The 24,690-nt window shown below is 52.8% G+C and overlaps 2 protein-coding genes and 2 long non-coding RNA genes across 4 annotated transcripts; 1 reads left to right on the plus strand and 3 right to left on the minus strand.

The window, feature by feature from the left end:
* Nucleotides 1-10,302: 10,302 nt before the first annotated feature.
* LOC103634995 (pathogenesis-related genes transcriptional activator PTI6) lies at nt 10,303-12,424 on the plus strand. The gene has a single exon (XM_008657568.4). The coding sequence runs from the start codon at nt 11,272-11,274 to the stop codon at nt 12,247-12,249; it is 978 nt and encodes a 325-aa protein (XP_008655790.1). The 5' UTR covers nt 10,303-11,271; the 3' UTR covers nt 12,250-12,424.
* A 3,003-nt stretch (nt 12,425-15,427) lies between these two features.
* On the minus strand, nt 15,428-16,595 carry LOC109941671 (uncharacterized). Its single transcript, XR_002264387.1, has 2 exons — nt 15,879-16,595; nt 15,428-15,751 (listed from the first exon to the last, which is right to left on the minus strand). It is a non-coding gene; the product is annotated as an uncharacterized lncRNA (long non-coding RNA).
* Nucleotides 16,596-16,960: 365 nt separating this feature from the next.
* On the minus strand, nt 16,961-18,956 carry LOC100276107 (Plastid division protein PDV1). The gene is made up of 2 exons (NM_001149979.2): nt 18,547-18,956; nt 16,961-17,616 (listed from the first exon to the last, which is right to left on the minus strand). The coding sequence occupies exons 1-2, from the start codon at nt 18,832-18,834 to the stop codon at nt 17,161-17,163; spliced, it is 744 nt and encodes a 247-aa protein (NP_001143451.2). The 5' UTR covers nt 18,835-18,956; the 3' UTR covers nt 16,961-17,160.
* Nucleotides 18,957-19,782: 826 nt separating this feature from the next.
* LOC109941573 (uncharacterized) lies at nt 19,783-20,676 on the minus strand. Its single transcript, XR_002264238.3, has 3 exons — nt 20,591-20,676; nt 20,420-20,506; nt 19,783-20,332 (listed from the first exon to the last, which is right to left on the minus strand). It is a non-coding gene; the product is annotated as an uncharacterized lncRNA (long non-coding RNA).
* Between the last annotated feature and the right edge of the window lie 4,014 nt (nt 20,677-24,690).

Raw genomic sequence — 24,690 nt, forward strand, 5'->3', positions numbered from 1 at the left:
GGTTCCCTACCCTCTGCCTCGCATCGACCAAATCGTGGATTCCACCGCAGGGTGCGAAACCCTGTCCTTCCTTGATGCCTACACAGGGTATCACCAGATCCGGATGAAAGAGTCCGACCAGCTTGCGACTTCCTTCATCACGCCGTTCGGCATGTACTGCTATGTCACCATGCCGTTCGGTTTGAGGAATGCGGGCGCGACGTACCAGCGGTGCATGAACCATGTGTTCGGCGAACACATCGGTCGCACAGTCGAGGCCTACGTCGATGACATCGTAGTCAAGACAAGGAAGGCTTCCGACCTCCTCTCCGACCTTGAAGTGACATTCCGATGTCTCAAGGCGAAAGGAGTCAAGCTCAATCCCGAGAAGTGTGTCTTCGGGGTGCCCCGAGGCATGCTCCTAGGGTTCATCGTCTCCGAGCGAGGCATCGAAGCCAACCCGGAGAAGATCGCGGCCATCACCAGCATGGGACCCATCAAGGACTTAAAAGGTGTACAGAGGGTCATGGGATGCCTCGCGGCCCTGAGCCGCTTCATCTCACGCCTCGGCGAAAGAGGTCTGCCTCTGTACCGCCTCTTAAGGAAGGCCGAGTGTTTCGCTTGGACCCCTGAGGCCGAGGAAGCCCTCGGCAACCTAAAGGCGCTCCTTACGAAGGCGCCTGTCTTGGTGCCCCCGGCGGATGGAGAAGCCCTCTTGGTCTACGTCGCCGCGACCACGCAGGTGGTTAGCGCCGCGATTGTGGTCGAGAGGCAAGAGGAAGGGCATGCATTGCCCGTTCAGAGGCCGGTCTACTTCGTCAGCGAAGTGCTGTCCGAGACCAAGATCCGCTACCCACAAGTTCAAAAGCTGCTGTATGCTATGATCCTGACAAGGCGGAAGCTGCGACACTACTTCGAGTCTCATCCGGTAACTGTGGTGTCATCCTTCCCCCTGGGGGAGATCATCCAGTGCCGAGAGGCCTCGGGCAGGATCGCAAAGTGGGCGGTGGAAATCATGGGCGAAACAATCTCGTTCGCCCCTCGGAAGGCCATCAAGTCCCAGGTGTTGGCAGACTTCGTGGCCGAATGGGTCGACACCCAGCTGCCGACGGCTCCGATCCGACCGGAGCTTTGGACCATGTTTTTCGATGGGTCGCTGATGAAGACGGGAGCCGGCGCGGGCCTGCTCTTCATCTCGCCCCTCGGAAAGCACTTGCGCTACGTGCTGCGCCTCCATTTCCTGGCGTCCAACAATGTGGCCGAGTACGAAGCTCTGGTCAACGGGTTGCGGATCGCCATCGAGCTAGGGGTCAGACGCCTCGACGCCCGCGGTGATTCGCAGCTCGTCATCGACCAAGTCATGAAGAACTCCCACTGCCGCGACCCGAAGATGGAGGCCTACTGCGACGAGGTTCGGCGCCTGGAAGACAAGTTCTTTGGGCTCGAGCTCAACCACATCGCTCGGCGCTACAACGAAACTGCAGACGAGCTGGCTAAAATAGCCTCGGGGCGAACGACGGTCCCCCCGGACGTCTTCTCCCGGGATCTGCATCAACCCTCCGTCAAGCTCGACGACGCGCCCGAGCCCGAGGTACCCTCGGCTCAGCCCGAGGTACCCTCGGCTCGGTCCGAGGCACCCTCGGCACAGCCCGAGGTACCCTCGGCCCCCGAGGGCGAGACACTGGACGTCGAGGAAGAGCAGAGCGGGGCCACGCCAGATCAAGATTGGCAGGCCCTGTACCTGCAATATCTCCGTCGAGGAGAGCTACCCCTCGACCAAGTCGAGGCTCGGCGGGTAGCGCGACGCGCCAAGTCATTCGTCCTGCTGGGCGATGAAGAGGAGCTCTACCATCGCAGCACCTCGGGCATCCTCCAGCGATGCATCTCCATCGCCGAAGGTCGGGAATTGCTGCAAGAAATACACTCGGGGGCTTGCGGCCACCACGCAGCGCCCCGAGCCCTTGTCGGGAATGCTTTCCGACAAGGCTTCTACTGGCCAACGGCGGTGGCTGACGCCACTAGAGTTGTCCGCACCTACGAAGGGTGCCAATTCTATGCGAAGCAGACCCACCTGCCCGCTCAGGCTCTGCAGACGATACCCATCACCTGGCCCTTCGCTGTATGGGGTCTGGACCTCGTCGGTCCCTTGCAGAAGGCGCCCGGGGGCTACACGCACCTGCTGGTCGCCATCGACAAATTCTCCAAGTGGATCGAGGTCCGACCTCTGAACAGCATCGGGTCCGAGCAGGCGGTGGCGTTCTTCACCAACATCATCCATCGCTTCGGGGTCCCGAACTCCATCATCACCGACAACGGCACCCAGTTCACCGGCAAAAAATTCCTGAATTTTTGCGAGGATCACCATATCAGGGTGGACTGGGCCGTCGTGGCTCATCCCATGTCGAATGGGCAAGTAGAGCGTGCCAACGGCATGATTCTACAAGGGCTCAAGCCTCGGATCTACAACGACCTCAACAAGTTCGGCAAGCGATGGATGAAGGAACTCCCCTCGGTGGTCTGGAGCCTAAGGACGACGCCGAGTCGTGCCACGGGCTTCACGCCGTTTTTCCTGGTCTACGGGGCTGAAGCTATCTTGCCCACTGACCTGGAATACGGCTCCCCGAGGACGAGGGCCTACACCGATGAAAGCAACCAAGCTAGCCGAGAGGAATCACTGGACCAGCTGGAGGAGGCTCGGGACAGGGCCTTACTACACTCGGCGCGGTACCAGCAGTCCCTGCGACGCTACCACGCCCGAGGGGTCCGGTCCCGAGACCTCCAGGTGGGCGATCTGGTGCTTCGGCTGCGGCAAGACGCCCGAGGGAGGCACAAGCTCACGCCCCCCTGGGAAGGCCATTCGTCATCGCCAAAGTTCTGAAGCCCGGAACATACAAGCTGGCCAACAATCAAGGCGAGATCTACGACAACGCTTGGAACATCAAACAGCTACGTCGCTTCTACCCTTAAGATGTTTTCAAGTTGTTCACATACCACGCACCTACGCAAAGTTTAGTCGTCAAGGAAGGGTCGGCCTAGCCTCGGCAAAGCCCGACCCTCCCTCGGGGGCTAAAAGGGGGGAGACCCCCTCTGCGTCGAATTTTTCCTCGAAAAAGGATCTCTTTTTAGCAGGATTTATTTCGTACTTCTTGACTACTTCGAAAAGCGGATCCTGGAAACGACGGAGTACACGTAAGCAGCCAAGGCTGACCGAGCCGAGGGACTCCTACGCCTCCGGGATACGGATACCTCACTCATCACCTTCTGCGATAAGTAACTCACGCTCGGATAAAGCGACTCCGTGGACCGAACAAGTCTTCACGTTCGGAAGCTCTCCTGCCGAAGCAGTCCTTCAAGCTTTCTCGACTAAGTCGGGGACAGGGCCTCATGAACGGGTGAAAGTACGCGTAAGCGGCAAGGCCGACCGAGCCGAGGGATTCCCACGCCTCTGGGATACGGATACCTCACTCGTCCCTTCCGCGAGAAGCAACTCTCGCTCACACAAACATCCCTGTTACCGACAGAGTCCAGATGCTCGAAACAAGAGGAAAAAAGACGCAGCTTCGCAAGCGCGGCGAGGGTGTGTTTTCCGGCCTCGGCGGCCGCAGAAGGCACACGCTACAAGACGGTCTGATCCTGCAGGCTCGGGTCTTCACGCTGAAGGGAGCCGTAGCACCCTCGGCATCGACGACGTCTTCAGCAAAGTCCGACCCAGCCTCGGACGGCGACGCGGTCCAGGGACTCCTCCGGGAATCCGGGCCGAGCAGGCGGCTCGGTCGGTTACCCCTGGGGCCTCGGCCGACCGGCTTCCAAGGGCGCCAGCCCGACCCGAGGCCTCGGCTGATCGACTTTGGCGTCGGCTCCACTGACGGACAACACGGCTAGGCTCCGGCCAACCAGGTTCCCATTTTCGAGCCAACTCCGCCTCTGTTCATACTGATATCGCTACCCCTGGCCTCGGTCCATCAAAGGGCGGCCGAGGGGTCTCTTTAACTAAGCTAGAGGAGCCCCAGACAACAAGGCCGAACGGGCCGAGGGATTCCTACGCCCCCGGGATACAGATACCTCACCCGTCACCTTGACACGGGGCGACTCATGCTTGGTAAAGCGGTTCAGATAATTAACAGGCGAGACTTAGTGCTCGAAAATGAGGAAAAGACACGGCTCCGTGCCGAAATTACATACATGTTCAGGCCTCGACAGCCACAATGAACAAAGAACACCGGCATTCGAGATGCCATTACAAATGGAACTCTGGTTCCCCCTCCGCGGGTACGAACGACCCCACTCCATGGGGAAGGCCCGCGGAGCAACAGAAGACCAACGGGTGGCTCGCCGCCGCCCATCCTAACTACGGCGACAGTGGGCCGGCGCTGCTGCGATCTTGCCCTCGCCCTCGCCGACGCTCGAGGGGCGAGGACAAGCACGCCGGCACGGTGGCCCGGGGCGCGGGTGGTGGCAGTGATCCCGTCGGCGACGGGGACTTCTCGAGCCGCCTCCGCCTCGGCGCCGATGGCAGGGGACACCAGCCCCCGGCAGATCCCCACTCAAATCCTCCCAGACGAGTGGGGCACCGGCCTCCGTGCGAGGGCGCCGTCCCAGTGCAAAAGCAGGACCACCCCAGAACACGAACGCCGCCCTAACAGCGCGCGGCATCGTGGATGGTCCTCCCGTGCACACGGCGCGGCGGTCACCCACCGGCAGGAGGGGCCGCCGGAAGCCCGGCCGACGACTCCGACACGCTGGAGGTGACGACGCCCGCTGTCGATCAGCCCCACGCTGTCTAAGTCCGCGCCGTCCGCAGGGCCAGCGAGCGCCTCCACCCCCAAACGCCACGGAAAAGGGTGACCCGCGGATCCGCGCGGAAGGTAGAGCGCCGGCTCAGCGTGGCCCCCACCCCAGCGAGGATGATGAACATCCTTGAAGCTGAGGGTGGGACCAAGATCGCAGCCCGGCTTGCTCTTCCCCACCCAGAAACTGGTGGTCACCATCCTGGGTGATCGCCGGCGTAGGGGTGCGACCGGGCCGGCTGATGAAAATCCTTGAAGCCGAACGATGGCTGAGAGGTACCAACTCCCATGGGGTTGCGTTCCTCCAACGAGGAGGCGGAAAGGCGGCGGATACCCCCCATCCGGGGGCTTGGAAGATGGAAAGACACGACGTATAAGGGAGGAAGAAGGCATGGTTGCCTTCCGAAAGGAGTCTCCCTCCTTTTAAAGGCAACTCTCCCTACGTGCGCCCCCAGACACCGCGGGCTGAGTCTTCTCCAACACGCTCCAAGGCCCTCGGGGGCTGGGTCCCGCATGTCATGCAAACCGGCTCAGGGCAGAAGAAGCCAAACCGCCGCGCGTGGTGCGCACGACCGCCCAGCGGTTACAAGCGACCCCCCACTTTTGCCCAGACCAACGGGCGGAAGAGGCAGGCAGCCATGCAGGCGGCATGCAACCGCGCCAGGTGGACGCGCTTCTCCGACTTCTGACACGCCAGCTTGGGAACCCAGGCCCACGCGTCAAGCAACCGGCGCGCCAGTTGCTGCATGCAAGCAACCGCACCGCCACTTGTGCCACCATCGCGCCTCTTCGGTTGCGGAGCCTATGCCGCGACTCGAGGCGACCCAACAGCGCCAGCCTGGCGCGTCGGTCAAAGCGACCGAAAGTGGGCCGGCAGTAATGGTGGTGGCAGGCGGGCGGACGCAACAGTCACGTCGTCAGCCAGGCTCACGTCCCGTCCCGGGACAGCAAGAGAGCCTCCTCCCACGGCGTGAAGACGGTGCACCCGTGACCCGTTCCTCGAACGGATCGCGCACGCGCAACGGCCGCCCCGCCAACCACTCGCCCCGTCGCATTAACTCCGCGGCGGGACAGGCGGCGCCTCTGGCGGGAGAAGCGCGCGACGCTTCACCTTCGCCGTAATAACCACGTCAGAAAAGGTACGCCACGTCATTCGATTTCGTATCCTTTTCCTTTTTCCTCTTTCTCTATCTCTTGCAACAGAGACTGGGAAAGGGGGATACCCCGAAAAGGACCCTTCTCCGCGAAGGAACCGGGCTCCGAGCCCCCCCTACTGATCAGGGGTTCAAAGACTGGCCCTCCGAAGGGTTCAACAGTCGCCTCAGATCGCGTGGGCCCGACACCCACTACTGGTCAGGGGCTCGAAGGCCAGCCCCCCGAAGGGTTCCATGGCCGCCTCAGGCTACTCGGGCTCCGCGCCCATTACTGATCAGGGGTTCGAAGGCTGGCCCCCGAAGGGTTCACAGTCGCCTCAGACACCGAGCGAGGGATGACCAGGGGTACGTTCGATACATAACCAAGGCTCGGGCTGCGCTCCCGAGGTACCCTAGGACATTTCCGAGACCAGCGGGAACGATCTTGTAACGGAATCCCATCGGAGGGAGGCATCGAGCCCTCGGACCCCGTCGCCAGGGGACCGGGTCCGGCAAATCACCCGCAGGTACTTTTGGGCGTGCCTCCGGGCCCCTAGCCGACCCCCAACGAACGGGGCACGGACGTCCACTCGGATTACCCGCTTGCAGCTCACCGGAGACACCATGTTCGGTGCCCATCGAGGGTAACATGGCGCACTCCCCCCTCCTCCTTGCGGAAAGGCGACGTAGGGGCGTATGTAAAAAGTCGAGTCTGTCCCTGATCGTCCTCTCGCCCTGTGCAGAGGCTCGGGGGCTGCTCTCGCAAAAACCGGCTCCGGCCAAACCGTTGACAGCGTCAACATACCAGCCCGAGAGCTTGGGCCCCGACCGTGCACCCGGGCTACGGCCAGTTCGCATGAGGGAACGACCAGACCAGCCGAAGCGTTACGCGAGGTATTAAGACCTCGAAGGAGTGTAACCACTCCTCCGAGGCCTCGGGGGCTACACCCGGCGGGTGCGCTCGCGCGCACCCACCAGAACAAAATGCAACCGAGAAAGGCTGGTCCCCTTGCAAAAAAGTGCGACGAAAGCCTCCAAGCGAGTGCTAACACTCCCTTCGAGGCTCGGGGGCTACTGTCGGGGACCATAATTAGGGGTACCCTCAAGACGCCTAATTCTCAGCTGGTAACCCCCATCAGCATAAAGCTGCAAAGGCCTGATGGGTACGATTAAGTCAGGGATCAGTCCACACGAGTGACTCGATCACGCTTCACCCGAGCCTAGCCTCGGCCAAGGGCAGCCGACCTCGAGAGACTTCCGTCTCGCCCGAGGCCCCCCTTTTTACGGCGGACACATCACTGGCTCGCCCAAGGCCTTGGCTTCGCTCAGAAGCAACCTTGACTAAATCGCCACACCGACTGACCAAATTGCAGGAGCATTTAACGCAAAGGTGGCCTGACACCTTTATCCTGACACGCGCCCCCGGCAGAGCCGAAGTGACCGCCGTCACTCCACCGCTCCACTGACCAGTCTGACAGAAGGACAGCGCCGCCTGCGCCACTCCGACTGCAGTGCCACTCGACAGAGTGAGTCTGACAGGCAGTCAGGCCTTGCCAAAAGCGCCACGGCGAACTCCGCTCCGCCCGACCCCAGGGCTCGGACTCGGGCTAAGACCCGGAAGACGGCGAACTCCGCTCCGCCCGACCCCAGGGCTCAGACTCGGGCTAAGACCCGGAAGACGGCGAACTCCGCTCCGCCCGACCCCAGGGCTCGGACTCGGGCTAAGACCCGGAAGACGACGAAACTCCGCCTCGCCCGACCCCAGGGCTCGGACTCGGGCTAAGACCCGGAAGACGACGAAACTCCGCCTCGCCCGACCCCAGGGCTCGGACTCCGCCCTGGCCTCGGCCGAACGACTTCCGCCTCGCCCGACCCCATGGCTCGGGCTCGGCCTCGGCAACAGAGGACAGACTCAACCTCGGCTTCGGAGGAGCCCCCACGTCACCCTGCCTAGGGCACAGACCCGCCACGTCAACAGGAAGCGCCATCATCATCCTACCCCGAATCGACTCGGGTCACGGAGAACAAGACCGGCGTCCCATCCGGCCTGCTCCGCCGGATGGGCAATAATGGCGCTCCACCAGCTCTGTGACGACGGCGGCCCCCAACTCTCTTACGGAAGCAGGACGACGTCAGCAGGGACTTGACCGCTCCAACAGCTGTCCCTCCGCCAGGCTCTGTCGCACCTCCGACAGCCACGACATCACGCCAGCAAGGTGCCAAGATCTCTCCGGCTGCCACATTGGCATGTACCTAGGGCACTAGCTCTCTCTCCGCTAGACACGTAGCACTCTGCTACACCCCCCATTGTACACCTGGATCCTCTCCTTACGACTATAAAAGGGAGGACCAGGGCCTTCTTAGAGAAGGTTGGCCGCGCGGGACCGAGGACGGGACAGGCGCTCTCTTGGGGCCGCTCGCTTCCCTCACCCGCGTGGACGCTTGTAACCCCCCTACTGCAAGCGCACCTGACCTGGGCGCGGGACGAACACGAAGGCCGCGGGACTTCCACCTCTCTCACGCTCGACTCCGGCCACCTCGCCTCTCCCCCCTTCGCGCTCGCCCACACGCTCGACCCATCTGGGCTGGGGCACGCAGCACACTCACTCGTCGGCTTAGGGACCCCCCTGTCTCGAAACGCCGACACGCTTGTACTTTCATCTCCTTCAAGTTGAAGGTACATTTGTAATCCAACGTTATTTCTGTTTATACATAATAATAATATATAATTGTTTATGTTGTTCATTATATTCCTTACAATTCATCCTTCGTCATTATATAATGTATTTATGAAGGTACGCCCTTCATAACCTTCGTCCGAAAACCATTATATCCTAAGGGGAATAATGCTTCGAAGGACGAAGGATTTTACCGATTAACATTTTCTATGTTGCCTTGTTCTTGACTCATAGTATTTGAGAACAAGTCCCCAACATGCATTGTATAGTGCGATGGGAAGTGCTGCTGGGACGGGTGAGGATTCCGGTAACAATCCTCCTCAAAAAGGTCATGTGCGGACTGTCCGAACATTGGCCCGGACCGTCCGTGATTATGTGCGGACCGTCCGTTGTTGTACGCGGACGGTCCGACTGGGTAGTTTAGATTCTGTGTCGTGTGTGGTGGTTCGGGCGCATATCTAGGTAACTCATTAAAAATCGGCCCGACTGTTGTTGGTCCGGACGGTCCGCGCTAACGTGCGGACGGTCCGGGCATGTGCAGATCGACTGATTTGCTGCCGATTTGCGGTTGCTCAGGGTATGTGCCCATCGGCATCCCATAAAGGGGTTGTGACTGGTCGTGACAACCTGTAGCCGATGTGTTACGCGTGTTACCTCCTAACTCAACCTCGTGCGAAGGAAAATTTGTGATACTAGATTTATCAAATGCACGCACTAGTCTCTTAAGATCGCTTTGCATACCCCCTATGATGTTCTGCATTTGTTCACGCTGATCTTCTACATAATTTCTAAGAGATTGCAGATCGTTGGTATTACTTACATTGGGGATATCTGGCGTGGGTTGGAGCGAAGCCGGATCCGTCGCCCGATGTCGGACGACCTTGTTGTTCCTGTCCACTTTGAAGTTGGCCAAGAACTTTGCTTTCGCCTCCTGGATCATCCGCTCCTTGTGCTCCTCGAACTGGAGCTGCTCGTCAGCCGGCAAGGTTTCCCAAGTCGGCTCTATGATGTTGCTTGGAGAAATATCAGAGCTATCCCTTGAACCGGCCATTGAGGGCCGATTTGATGAGCTTAGATATGTCGTCCCCAGCGGAGTCGCCAAAAAGTATGTTGACGCCTTTTCGGAGCGCCAAATACTCAAGAAGAACCGGCGGCGGTGCTCTCTGGTCAGGCGCGGACGGTCCGCGGCCTAGGGCCGGACGGTCCGCGACCTGGCGCAGGGGCTAGGTTTTCTTGCCTGACGTCCGGACGGTCCGCGCCCTGGGGCCGGACGGTCCGCGCGTGTGCAGGGGCGGCGGAAGATCGCCGGCGGCGCCTGGATCTCGCTCCCGGGAGGGACCCCGTCGGGGAGGAGAGATCCTAGGGGTTGTCTAGGCTCGGGCCGGCCGACCTAGACTCCTCTAATCGACGTAGAGTCGAGGAGAGGCGGAGAATTTGGGGATCGAGAGGCTAAACTAGAACTAGACTAGAACTACTCCTAATTGTACTGGAAATAAATGCGAATAGAAGTTGTATTGATTCGATTGTTGATTCCAAATCGGCCGTAGACCTCTCTTTATATAGAGGAGGGGGGCTGGACCCTTTACACGACTGGATTTCGGGTTAATTCCGCAAATCTAGCCAACAAACATAGCACAAAACTCGGAACCCTAAACTGCTCTGCGCATGCGCGGACCGTCCGGCCCACAGGCGCGGACTGTCTGGACCGCGGACCGTCCGGCCGCTCAATATGGCGCTCAACAGTGATATTTTATTTTATACCCTTCGATTATAATCTAACTTATATAATTTTGACGAGAAACAAATGGTCTTATCATTAGCATCATAGTCAGCAAGGTAACAGACAAAACTCGACATAAATAAATCTTAGATCTATATTGATGACTACTAAGCCATTTCTAAGCTTGCAAGCCAAAAAAAAATACTGCATCCCGTTTCAAATTCGGAGGGAGGGGAAAAACGAAAAAGGTCACAGCCCGGGCCCCGGGGTAGGTGGGCGTGTTGGCTACTTGGCTCCCTTTGCCTTGGCACGCAAGCAGCCGCCGGAGGGAGACGGACCGAAACTGAAAATATCAGGTCATCATCATCATCCACGCGCGTGACATCACCACTCCTCGCGAACTAACCAAATTACTGCACGTCCCCTCGATCACTGGGCGTGACTGCGTGGGCGGGCAGACAGGAGTGGCCGCGGTGCAAAAAAAAAGGAGAGGAGAAAGAACGACGCCACAGAGGCCACGCGGCCTTTGCCGCCACGAAAAAAAAAGCCGGCTCACGTGTCGGTCCCTGACACGTGGGGCCGCCACGCACGCAGCGGATGCGGCGGGGCTGGAGCGACACGTCGGCCGCCGCCGCCGCCTCTAGGATGTCCCCGTCGCTTTCTGGTGGGACCGGCGGGGATACGGCCCGGTGCCATTGGATACCCGGCTCTGCTATCACCTACAGGTGGGTCCTGCGGCCTCTGTGGGGGTGGGGAAAGCAAACGGTCTGTTTCTTCGTTCGTTTGGTGCCTGGCTGCCTGCGGTTAAACGGGCAGCAAAGAAAAAGAAAATGATTTCCCGAAATGGGCTCGGGGAAGGGATGCTATAAAAAGTGGAGTTGTCAGCCAACAACGGCGGCAGCGAGCGCACGAAAGTTGGTTCGGAGGTTTCTTGAGGGGTTTAGCTTGGCGGCAAGTCAAATGCGAGCGGAGTGATGTGGCCCATGGAGGAAGAGGAGGTGTTCGTGACGGTGAGGCGGACGGAGCACGTCGACGTCACCTCCCGGGCGGTGGTCGTGGCTGCGGGGCGCGCCGCCGTCGCGGGGCCCAGGACGGTGCGGGTCTTCTGCGACGACTACGACGCGACCGACTCGTCCGGCGACGAAGCGGAGGAGGAGGAGGAAAAGAAGGCCGCGCGCAGGAGGGTGAAGCGCTACGTGCAGGAGATCCACCTGGAGCGGGCGGCAAAGGAGGAGGAGGAGGCGACGGCCGCGGCGTCTCTGGGGGCGGTGCTCCCGGGGCCGAAGCGGAAGCGGAAGCCCGACGGTGAGGCCTCGGAGCCCCGGTTCCGCGGCGTGCGGCGGCGGCCGTGGGGCAAGTACGCGGCGGAGATCCGCGACCCGTGGCGCCGGGTGCGGGTGTGGCTCGGCACCTTCGACACCGCCGAGGAGGCCGCCAAGGTGTACGACTCGGCCGCCGTCCAGCTCCGCGGCCGCGACGCCACCACCAACTTCCAGCAGCAGGTGGACCCCGAGCGCCTCTCACAGCCGGCGGCGTCCAAGAGCGCCGCGACATCGACATACGACTCCGGCGAGGAGTCCGTGACGGCGGTGGCGTCGCCGACCTCCGTGCTCCGCTCGTTCCCGCCCTCCGCCGACGCCGGCGGCACACGCAGCAAGGCTGCCGCGAGGAACCCGGAGACCGGCGATTCGACCATCGTGTTCGGCTGCCCCTTCTCCTTGGCCAGCGAGCTCCCGGCGCTGTACACCGAGTTCGACCTGCTGGCCGACCTCCCGCTGGACTTCCTCGCCGACGCCCCGGAGGTGGAGGCGCTGTCCCTGCCGCCGTTCTCCGCCTGCACACCCGAGGAGGAGGAGGAGTGCCCGTCCGACGCGGTGAGGTGGCGGCAGGTGGACGAATTATTCCAAGACATCACCGACCTGTTCCAGATCGACCCGCTGCCCGTCGCCTAGACTCTCTCTGCGCACCGGGTTCGCCTAGTCCGGCCAATTTTGGTTCCGCCGTCTTGTTTTTATTTGGGAAAAGCTGTATTGTTTTAGCGTATGAAGAAGGGAAGAAGAGACAAAGAAGAAGTGTCCGGCGGCGAATCCCCCTCCCCGCCAAGGAGGAAGAAGTGAGTTTTTGGCACGACCCGAGCGATGGGTGGTTGGTGGTGCGCGCTCTTTTCCCTCAGCGTTGCTGGGCCGTGGAAACTGTGGCGCCGGAGAACAGGATTCCCCGGCCGGCGAGCCGAAGACAGAGACAGGAGAAGCATTAGGGAAAATGCATGCATGGCTGTGCTCTGGCCTCTGCCCTCTGGGGGCTTGTTCGCTTTGGAGTGGATTGAGGGGGATTGGAGGGGATTAAATCTCCTCCTATACAAATTTGTATAGGAGGGGATTTAATCCCCTCCAATCCCCCTCAATCCACTCCAAAGCGAACAAACCCTGGGTTGTGCTTGTGCCCAGCTCGTGGGGCAGAGCACAGAGCAGACAGCAGAGGCGAGCGTGGCTGCCTTGCTGTGGCGTCGCGTGGCCTCGCCTGCAAATCCCCCCTCTCCTCTTTTATTTCCCCGTCCCTTTCTGCTCCATGGACATGCATCCACCGCCTTCCGTGTTGGTCGCCTGCGCAGGGCAGGGGCAGGTCCGCAGCAGCACCAAGGACGTCGCCGTGCCATGCCGCAGCTTTTACAGTACGATGGACCAACTCTGGGGCATGCCAGCGACATCTAGCACACTCTTGGGCACGGGCACCTAGCGTACTGGCTGGAAGGAGGAAGACTCAACGTAGGAGCAGAGGGTGCAGGTATAGGTGTACATTTGGGTCGGGCTTGATGGGCCGGCCCGAAGCACAAAAAAAGCACGGCCCGAAATAATTTAGTGCTGGGCCGGCACGGCCCGTTATATCGGGCCGGGTTTGGGCCGAGGTCACGGCCCATGGGCGGGCACGGGCACGGCCCATTTAAGGCAGACACGAAATGACCCATATAGAGGCACGAAAAGGCCCATATATTTATTAAAACCACACTTAATTTCACACTTTCATATACTTGATAAAGAATATAAAGCTAGAGATAATGCTAGTTAGATATTTTTTGTAGCTTTGAATTAGAGTGTGTGATGTAATTTTTGCTTTTGTTATGAACATTAGACAATAAACTGAACTTACGAACTTTGTATAGAGCTGGTTATACTCTTTTTCCTTCTAACAAATGATTTATAAATGAGATAGTCATTGCATAGTTGTGGTAACTTTAATTAATACAAATATTAAGTTTGATTTTGTTCAAATTTATTTGTCTTATCTTTTATTTTTTATTATTTTTTGAATTTAGGGCTCTAATGTGAATTTTGGGCTAAAAACTGAATTTCGGGCCAAAAATTGAATTTCGGGCCAAAAATTGAATTTAGGGCTTTTATAATTTCGGGCCGCCCGAAATGAGCCCGGCACGTTTAAGCAATTACGGGCCGGGCCGTGGGCCGAGGGCTAGGCCCATGGGCCGGCCCGGCACGACCCAAAATTCAAACGGGTCGGGCCGGTCCGAAATTCAAACAATACGGACCTTTTCGGGCTTAGGCCGGGCCGGGCCGGGCGGCCCGAATGTACACCTATAGGTGCAGGGGCGGCAGCGGGGAGAGGATTGGAGAAGGCAAGCTATAGGCACATTGGCTGGAACCCGGGGTGTGCCAGGGCACGGCGATCTTTGGTACGCGCATTCTGGGTATACTAGGTAAATACCCGTGCGTTGCAACGGAAAAATATTGCAACAATAACATATGTATATCCATGTGTTGTAGTGTTAATCAAAATTAAGCTACCTCTAAAACTTTGTAGAGACAATTGGTTTCAATCTTGAAGGCTAGGAATTGTTGATGTCTTGATCCTAACCGCGCTCCAGACTTGTTTGTCGGGTTCATCTATAAAGTAAAAATTATTGACCAAAATCAGACGAAAAGACCAGCTGAATGGAAAATTTCTTTTCCCAGTAAACTGCATATTTGCCCTTGCCTTTAACTATCCAGTGCTATAATCTTTATATGCGAACAGTCATTCAAAGTTTGCTATTAAAAAAATCCATTGCTATAATAACAATACCTTTTTTTATGCTTCAACATACTTGTCCATCACTTCTTCAATCCAGTGTTGTATCTTGATGCCTGAGGGCAGTAAGAACAATCTTCGTTGCACCCAATAGTCTTGATTGAAAGAAGAGTATACTGCTGCACTTTTCTGAATTTGTGGACATTTCTTTAAACTTGAACCTAAAAAACATAGTTGATCATTATTGATAACAAATGGCATATTAGAATTGTTGCTACCCTATTATTTGAGCATAATGGCATAGTCACATGGATGCCGCTCACGAGTTGAGCCGGCTCATGAGTCGAATTTGAGCCGAGCCAAGCCTGCTCCTTCAGTTTGTTGAGTGGTCGAGCCGAGTCGAGCTCTAATAAGGGTGTACCCAGTGTTGTAGGCTTCCCGCATCGTGTTGCGTATAAGGAAGGGTATCTTTAAGTGCCAAACTTTACTCATATAATATGTAGAGGCTGGGCCTCGAACCCGGGACCTTCCGGTTACAGACGGTATGCTCCACCGTTGCACCAGCCCTGCCCTAGTTTAACATGTAATAATCCAAAATAATGTTTAACATGTAGCTTGAACAATAAACCACATATTTCTCTAATATGAGATCTGATAAACTCAAGTTGTCTTCAATCTTGCATCAGAGATATGTTTCAGCAATGTTATAGCCAAAATATGGCAATTGTGCTACCTTCTTGACGCGTTAAAAACATGTATCTTAGCCAAAAAAATTAATGAGGTTTGATAAACCCAAGATGCCTTCAATATTGCATCATAGATTCACCGGCATGTTTTGACATTGTTTCTAGAGCCAAAACATATGTTACATTCTTGATGCGTTAAAGAAATGTCAATACATTTTTTATGATATGAGAATAACATGTAGTCTGATCAATGAACCATATGTTTATCCAATCTAATATCAGATAAACTCAAACTGTGTTTAATCTTGCACATAAGTTCGTACCCAGTTAAACAAAACCATATTGATCACCTTGAACACAGAACGACACGAAAGCAAGAAATTCGATAGGAGCTAGAACGTCATGTCAACAGACACCGACGACATAAATGAGAAAACAAATTCATGGCTTTAGTCTTCAATGTCTCTATACAATACATAGTACAAGAACAAACAAATACGAGGATAGAGAAATCTAACTTTATGTGAACACAAGGATAGTTAGTACAGACATTGAGAGCCCTATAGATTTTGATTGGTCTCCAAGCCAGTGCCCCATTCAAACCATTATGCGCCATCTACATATCTAGTAGCTGACGATGCCACAAGACGCTTGATGTCAGTTATAAATTAATACAATTCAGTTTTGTTCTTTGCAGCCCGGTTGAACTCATATCTTTTCGCAGGTGTCGGTTTCAGGAATATACAGCCTGACATAAATGCTATAAGAACACTGAAGCAAATCAAATGCCACAAAAAAATCTGAGAACCTGTAAGCAATACAGATTACTGGACGACGACAAGAGTAATTGTGGGAAATAAAGAAGGGGAGCTCACCTTGCTGCTGATGAAGAGGAGATCCTCGTCGTGGTCGTTCCTCCATGAGACGACCTGGCCGCCGTACAGGCTCACCTGCGAAGCAAATCAGGCAGTCTAGCCAGATGGCAAAACCCGTCAAAACCATGACCAAACAAGCAATGCAGATTCGATCGATCACCCAACAAGATGAAGAGAGGAGAGGGTGACATCACAGTCCGCCAGTCCATACCCGCTCGGAAGCTCCCTTGGGCGAGCGGAGCACGACCTAGACGATGTTGTTCCAGTCCCTGATCACCTACACCCCCGACGTTGGATCCATGGAGTTGACGAAGTGCCCCATGGTCATCGACGACCAGCCGAGTAGCAAGCAGCGTGCGCTCGACTCGTGCAACGCACGACAACAAGGGAAGCAGAGCGGCACCCAACGGACGAGGCTGAGGCAGAGGATGCAGTGTTATCGGCGTGGATGTCACGGAGCCGCCATAGCAGGTCGCGGAGGTTGTGAATGTCGCCTATCCGACGCAGGTGGGCGGGGATTTCGCGGAGGCAGGGCTCCGCATGTGTGGATGAGGCATTGGCGCGTGGAGGTTTTGCGAAGGTGGGGTTGGGCGTGCGTGGATGGGGTCGCCATAGGAGGTCGCCTATCTGCTGCTTTCGCGGGCGGATTGGACGGATGTGGGGGCACACGCGGAGAGGGGGAGGCGGAGGCATGGGGGTGGGGCTGATCCATGGCGGCGTTTGCGTTGGGTCGGGGGCCCGAGATTGCGGATCGAGCGGGGGAGGGGGAGCAAGCGGGGGCATGGTTGTGCCATGGTCTACACTATTGCCTTAATAGATAGTAGAGATTTGGTTCCCTAACTAAGTTGTCATACCTTATCTAACTTTTCTGTCTAAGTTTAATTCTTCCATTCAAAAGACTAACCTTAGATAAAATGTGTCACATTTAGCCACAAATCAAACATGCCCACCGGCTGCGCCCGGCATGATGGGCAGAGAGCAGCCTCAGCGATGAAGCCTGGTGCTGCTGGCCCGAGAAAGCAACAAAAAAACACCGCAGCGGGCCTGAGCTTGGCCCTTGCCACAGGGGCATACAGTGCAAGGCCACAAACCGCAGCGCGGCAAATAAATCCTAGTACAAAATCGCCCAACAAACCCTGAACGTAAAATAGATGCGGTTTTCACGATCAAAACCAATCGAAATGACAACAGACACCAACTAGACCGAACAACAAACCTTCTACTGCGACACTACGTCCTAGCGAGTCATGTACAGGCAACAAAACAAGGCCCTCCCCCCCTTTCAACCCCTGGCTAGAGACACGTCAAGACGACCCGTTCTACCGCCTCTCGGAGATGATGATCCCAGCCACGACGAGCTCCTCTCGCTGGTGGTCCTCCTGTACCTGCGGTCACCGACCCCTGAAGACTGCAGCACCGCGACTAGGCCGAGAGCTAAAGCCAGCCTTTTGAGACTGAAACCGCTCCCAGCTACAGCAAGGCTAGAGGACACCATCCGCGCGAGGAAGCTCGGACCCTTCGCCGGGTTACCTGAACTGTCGGCGCGTCTCTCGGCCTTGGTAGCTGACAGGGAAGGCCAGACGTCCTGGTAGACATCGCGGACGAAGGCAGACGCCTCGTCTATGACCTTGTGGTTTCTCCCGTGATGCTCTTTGAGCCTTATCGCGAGCATGATGCGGCTTTGCTCCAGCCTCGCCATCGCGAAATCTCGTTCGGTCTGTTGCTGTGTCTGCACGGCCTGCGAAAGAGCAATGCGCATCACGACTAGAAAGAAGCATAGGTCGTGACTGTTCCTTACAATAATAATATTTATCAAAACAAAAATATTGGCTTAGATGGTGATTTCGTTTCACAGGTAACAGAAAGCACTCTACAAGTGTATGTACCCGTAGATTTCAGAACAGCACATAGCACGGGGGGTTTCAGACACTTGAGACCCGTGACCTAATAAAATGCCGATGCAGTTCAAACTTTCAAGGTTAGTAGTCTGGAATTCTGAATGGGAATGAGTACACGTAACGATTTCATCATCACATATTAAAACAACTGCAGACATAAAAAAGTATGTGGAGAACTGGAGCTCTTCACTCCAGCCCTGTCTGTCATGTAATAATACGATCAGAGTGGACCTTTTTGTTCATATAAACATGTTATTATGGTAGCAGACAGTCCACAGTCCCATCAAAATTCCAAATATGCTCTCGCACTCGGCCATATTACGGCCTACTTGCCTGAAAGAAAGGCTGAAACCACCAAACGTGGCAATGAAATTGAATCACTTGTTACCTTTATATCACACAGGATTAAAACAAGGCCTGGTATGCTGCCAACAAGATGAATAATACATGCCACTCTCACTCGCACAAATACCTTTTATATTTTTTTTAGAGAACAGAGTTTTCCCAACTCCATGCAGATCTGAATATTAGGGATTCTTTTAAGGCAAATCCTCTCCTCAGAGAGCCCTTCAATTGACTAGTAAAACACTTGAACATGTGGTAAATGCACAAGATCCTACGGTGGTTTCAAGTCTCGACAACCACCCACCCGCATTTCCAGTCACACCGGCACTAGACGAACATCCAATCAACAAACTAACAAACATTAACGAATTGGCAAGCGAGAAATGGAGGAGGGAGGGAAAGCCAGGTCAGGAGGGGGGGCTCACGAGAAAACACTCGAACTGGTCCTCGAGGTCCTCCAGCGCGGCGCGGATGGCGTGCAGGCTCCTGGCCTCCTCAGCCAGGGCCGCCAGGGCGACGACCTCGTCTCCGCCGCGCGCGCCGAGACCCAGACCCCCGCCCTTGACGTCCACGAGGCCGGGGGCGGAGGCCGAGGAGCGGCGGCGAACGGCGCGCAGGAAGTGGGCGCGGGAGAGGGCGTGGATCGCGTCGCTGACCTTGTCGTGGAGGTCCCAGATGGTCTCCAGCACGGCCTCCTCCTGCTCGGGCCCCATCGAGATCCCTAGGCCCGGAAGGTTCTAGAGCATTCGGACGTACTCGATTTCGAATCGAGAAGAGGAGAAGAGGCGGTGTTGGACTCCACTGGAGTGGTTTGGTGTGCCGAGTAGCAGCAACTGTCTTCCTCCTCTTCTTCTTATTTACCGTTTAATACGCCGATTATTACTGTTACCTCGGATTGAAAATGTCAGCGTTACTTTACTGAGCCCCACGAGTCCATGCTAGATACAGCTGGGCCATTTTATTTGGGAATCCGATTTATTTATTTGTTTGTTTATTAAACGATTAGTCCCTTATATTACGGACGTTAATGTAATGATCCAAATATTTATTCATAATTTATAAAAGCCCTAACGCCCCGTTTGGATCATTGGAATTAAATTCCATTCTAATAATAGTAATTTAGGCATATATCAATTAAGTTAATTCGGTTTTATGCAAAATATATTTGTATACTATTATTAGAAAGATGTCGGAGATATTTATGTGCTACATTTTTACTATAGAGGAGTGAGACGAAGAGTGTCATGTAAGTTATAGATTAGAAACCAATTCTACTAATGCATAAAATCATTTCTCACTCTCCACCCCATGAATTTGAGATAGTCTTATATCTGAACTTTGGAAAGTGGTGGAACGTCAAATTCCAAACTAAATAAGTTACTTTATTAAGTGAATTCCAATTCCTTTAAAATGAAGGGATCCAAACGCCCCGTAAAGGTAATTTAATTTAAAAATGAATAAAAATAGAGATTAATCTTAATCCAATTTAATTCTTAAATTTTATTGTGTAAAATTTATAGGCCACTGTAATCTTGTACTGACAATCACTGGACATGCAACAATCGATTGCGGATGTAAAATTCTTGCAGCTGGACAATGGAAATGTATTCTTTTTGCAGAATGGAATCAATCTAACATTTTAGAGACGACAACATTTTAGCCGTCGATAAATACCCCTAGCTTTGATCATATCCAAGATGACAATACAAATACAAATATGTAATCCGAGCACATGGTGACTAAGCAAAAACATATTGTACAAGCCCAGTGATCGAAGGGCATATAAAACTGAACCAAATAAGCCTCTCTCTTCCTGAACCGCATCATGGAGAATTACATCGTTTCAAGGATCACTTAAAAGATTCCAGTAGAGCAAGGAAACATCTTAATTTCAGGATGACCACAAAAAGGTGTCATTTAAACGTTTCATCAATCATCTATCTAAAATTCTTAATAGCAAGCCTGGTTACAGAAGTGTGCTTTCTTCAACGTCTCTTCCTTCTGCTTAACCTTCCCCTTGTGTTTGTCCTTCCTCATCTTCGGTTCCGACATGTCCTTGCCTGATGGTTTCGGTGGCGCCAGAAGATGCTTGACGTTCAGTATACCGTTCCTAAAGCGCCCTTCTGTGGCCCTAAGCACTCGGTCCTCTGGCCTTTTCTTGTGAGGTTTGGTGTCCTTGTCCCTCTTCCTAAAGATCCCAAGGAGTTTTTCCTGCATAGAGTTCTGATGTGTCACTCCTTGTTTATGTCCTTGAAAACAGGTTATAAAAAGTGCACCGGATAAGTTGAGTACCTCCACCTCTTCCATTTTCTTCTGTTCTCGTTTCTTCTGATTCTTCAAAGCTAGCTTCGCAACACTTAACGGTGTGCGGTGCTTCTTAACGGACTATTTTTCAGATGACATAAACACTGAGATGACATAAAAAGTTTCAAGCCAGAACAGGTGGAGGTAAAGAAAACGAGAAATTACCTTTCCACCCAACTCAACCACTCTGCGGTTCTCAATTTGCTTTCGCCCCTTAAATGTAGGGGGCACCTAAAAACGAAGCATCAAGTGAGCCATTGTACATCTCCAAAAACTTGAGACATAGGTGTTTATGTAAGTTGCAACAATACAGGGAAAAGGCAAAGATAAATTGAAGAAAAAAACCAAAACTGAAATCAAACAAGGAACATACTTCTCTTCCATCCAGAATGAAAAGGAACAACAATTCTAATGTCACGTCAAGAGTGTAAAAAGTTCAAAAAATAAGGGAAAACTGCATAAACCCACTTACAAGTTTGGGGTGTTTTCAAATACCCACTTACAACTTATATTCTGTCAAACTCCTCCCTCCAAATTAGGTGGTCTAATCTTATAGCAAACACGTTTGGCTCCATTCTTAAAACACTAATCGGCTTGGCTCCTTGGCTTGGTTAGCTTAGCCAAAACCGAGCGCTCCATCCAGCTCATACAATATGCCATGAAGAAAATCTGAAGCCAGAAGGTACGGCCTTATCAAATTGTCATCAATCATCCAACGACAAGAGAACAAGCTTTTCCAGAAACTAAACTACCAGTAACACTTTGCCGAGGTCACTTGTAACTTTGTAAGGCGAGTGAAGAAACTAGTAGCTAGCACTAACAGTCAAATGCCAGGGCTGCTGAAAAGCCAAGACAGCGCAGCAACAGGTGGAAATGGAACAGGAGTGAAGGGCATGCTGCACACGGCTAGTCTGCTTGTGCATACGCAACCAGCTATGCTGCAGAACTCATTGTAACTTGTAAGTAGGCGCTCCAACAACCCGGATGAGCTCACGGGAACCGAGCGCTCTATCCAGCTCATACAACAGGGCTAATAAAAATCGTTTCAGAATGCAATTACCAAATAAAAAACCAAGCGCTCCATCCAACACATCCAGCACATAATGTAGTGACCCAATAAAAATCGTTTCAGAATCATATTTTGCAGTAACAAGGCACAATAGTCACAGTTTACATTAACAAGGCACATATCACAGTTAATCATTCCTTTTCCTTATTGAGAACAACTTTTGTGGCCTAATTCCAGGTCCTCCTTCGATGTTCTGACAGACTCCATTGCCTTCATCATTGTTCATGTAGTTTTGGCCTTCAAATGGAGCCAAATTGTATTGGCTTGAACCTTCAAATGTTGACGGGTTTGGTTGAGATGAAGTAGGAACACCAATTGAGGCCTAAAATGTAGAAATATAGCTATGTGAGTTGATACCTTTTCCATGGAAAATGCAAAATAAATAGTGAGTCACATACCCTCGTGTACTTAGCTCCCTTCCTAGGCTCCCAATCAGCCCTAACAGGCTCAGCTCCCACCAGCTCGACTGGCTCCCAGTTAACATCTCCGAATTGGCGTTCAGCTAACTGAACTGGCTCCCAGTGAATCCAGCAAGCTGGACAATGAACAGCCAGCCTACACATGTTAACTGAACTAGAGCTGTGTTAACAGCCAGCCTACAGATTGATAGATTGTCCAGAATAACAGATTGACACATGTGTTCATTGTCCAGAATAACAGATTGACACATGTGTTCATTGTCCAGAATAACAGATTGACACAGAAAAGAAAAACTGTTCATTGTCCAGAACTGCTAATAAATGAACACCTGTCAATCTGTGAATCTGTTATTAGCAAAGAACAACTGTTCATTGTCCAGAATCTGTCAATCTGTTAACAACTGCTCTAGTTCAGTTATTAATAAATGAATAGCTCAGCAGATCAAAAAACAGATAATAAATGAACAGATTGTTGGTCTCAAAATAACGGATTGTTGGTCTCAAATAACACATAGTTCACACAACATATGTCAATCATCTGTGAAGCCACCTTCTCGTCATGCTCCAATTGTTCCTCCTTAACAGTTGCATCCAATTCCTCTTGGCAAAAAGGGAGTCCTGGTCCAATCCTTCGGCGGCGAATTCAAGTGCTTCACGAAGTTCTTTGACCTCAAATGCAGTCAATCCTTTACCCAATATTAGCTTCTCATTGCAAATACGATAGATATGCTTGGCATGATCCTGCATCAAGATGATTGCTTTATCTGCGATTTTCGTGCTCTTCGACATCCCTGCATCCATTAGTACACGACGAGGAGCAGATAAAAAATCACCACTGCAGCTAAACACTAAACCTCTAAACCCTAACCCTAAAACCAAAAATACAGACGGCGAGGGGAAAGGTTGGGGCAGTCATCAGACTTGGGTGCACAACCATGCCTAAGCGTCGATTAGGGAAGGGGAAAGGTTACTCACTGAGGGAAGGGGGAAGGTTACCTGCGAGGGGACTGGTGGACGATGTGCCTCCTAATCGCCGTGTACAGGTTCGTCTCCCACGACCGCCGACAGAGGAGGAGGAGAAGGAGTGCTCGGTGTCCAGAGAAGAAGAACAGACGGCGTGGAGTTATACCGTAAGGGCATAATCGGTACAAGCGTACTCGGGCCCACTTGCTAGGTGCCCCAAAAGTTGTCGTGACCTCTCCTGGCGAGTGACAGTTCTTGAGCGACCTATTTTTACGACCTGAGCTAGCAGCGTCGTATTTTGCAGAGCGGCAGTTTAGAATGACCTATTTTGCCAAATTCCTCGCAAAATGGTGACAGGATTACCTGGTCAGTGGCGGCGAGAGGTGAGTGGACACCTCTGGTGACGAGCGGATGGGAGAGAAAAACCCTAACACGCAAGCAGAAGGCCCGATTTTTACTATCCGTTGGACCGTTGTGGGGTGGCTAGAATCTAGTCGTTTGGCATGGCTGACGACTTCTGGCTGCTAGAAGCCACCCAAAAGCCCATCTAAACCGGGTCTAAATCAAGTTACTCATCTAGTACCACCTTTTATAGTATAGCCGGGTCTAAATCTAGTACCATCCAAACCAGGTCTAAATCAAGAAAATAAAGGTCATACTACTATATTAATGGGGTGTTTGGTTTGAGGAATGAACTAGTCCATCGTCTTCTCACTCCTCACTATTTTTGTTTGGTTTATGGAATAGAATGAGTTGATCCATCACCATCTCATTCCTCATAGTTAGTTAGTTAGTACTAATATGAGGAATGGAGTCATCCCACCAAATCTGAGGAATGAACCCATGATGCATCACCTTAATTTGGATGGTATGATTCCTCAAACCAAATACTCTATAAGTGTACATCTCCATTAACACTTAGAACTAGCTAGCTCTTAACCGTTTTGAACATTCCTTTTGAATGGATAGTCAATTTTCATCAACTAGGGAATGTAAACCTTCTGAGCCTATTTTTCTGCATTATATGACTTACCATATCATATAACTGCAAAACTTATGGTAGTCACACTAATCTTATGTTATCGGTAATTATCAAAACTGTCATACCCAGATTTAAGGACGAATTCAGGCATGTCTTAAATATGTACTAGGATCAAGTCTCACATATATGATGACTCATCGTACATAAATCAGTGTTATATCTTTATTATATAATAGAGGTTCTGTATAAAATAACTAAATAAACACATCATATGATGACAACGATCCTCCGCAACCATAGTTGACTGGGGAGACGACAGCCTAGACCTCTCTGAACTCATCGTAGCATCCTTCATGCTTCTCGTATTGGCGGTACATGTTCTTGATCTGGTGTGAGTTTAGTAAGAGTAAGCTTGTAATATCCAAAATTATAGTAAATAAAGGGGGTAGAATATTGAATGTATATTATATGGATTCTTCTTTCATTTAAGCACATACATATATATACATATACAAATTAACATGGATAAATTCCTTAATAAATAGGAAACTAAGAATAAAAATATTTCATCATGATGGTATTTTTACTTGTGCACTTGATCTCTATGTGAAACTCACAAACAAATTTGAATATTAGAATTTGAAAACAAGAAAAAAAATTCAAAACAGAATAAATGAAGGAAAAAAGAGTAAAATAGTAACTTGGCCGAAACTGCAGGTTCCGGCCCATTGGCTCGCACCGCCGGCCTGAACATCGGCGCCGATAGGCGGGCCCTCCCTATCAGTCCTCGAGCGCGCCTTGGCCATTCACCGACAACCAGGGCCGCCCTGTT

Source organism: Zea mays, chromosome 8, assembly GCF_902167145.1.
Source record: "Zea mays cultivar B73 chromosome 8, Zm-B73-REFERENCE-NAM-5.0, whole genome shotgun sequence".
In the NCBI taxonomy this organism is placed as follows: domain Eukaryota; kingdom Viridiplantae; phylum Streptophyta; class Magnoliopsida; order Poales; family Poaceae; genus Zea; species Zea mays.

What these genes read in the sequence shown, in the direction of transcription:
- LOC103634995 (XM_008657568.4), top strand. Translation starts at nt 11,272, where the DNA reads ATGTGGCCCATGGAGGAAGAGGAGGTGTTCGTGACGGTGAGGCGGACG.
- LOC100276107 (NM_001149979.2), bottom strand. Translation starts at nt 18,834, where the DNA reads ATGGGGCCCGAGCAGGAGGAGGCCGTGCTGGAGACCATCTGGGACCTC. An exon ending in ACCAGTTCGAGTGTTTTCTC is followed by an intron (nt 17,617 to 18,546) that starts GTGAGCCCCCCC and finishes GCTCTTTCGCAG; the next exon opens with GCCGTGCAGACACAGCAACA.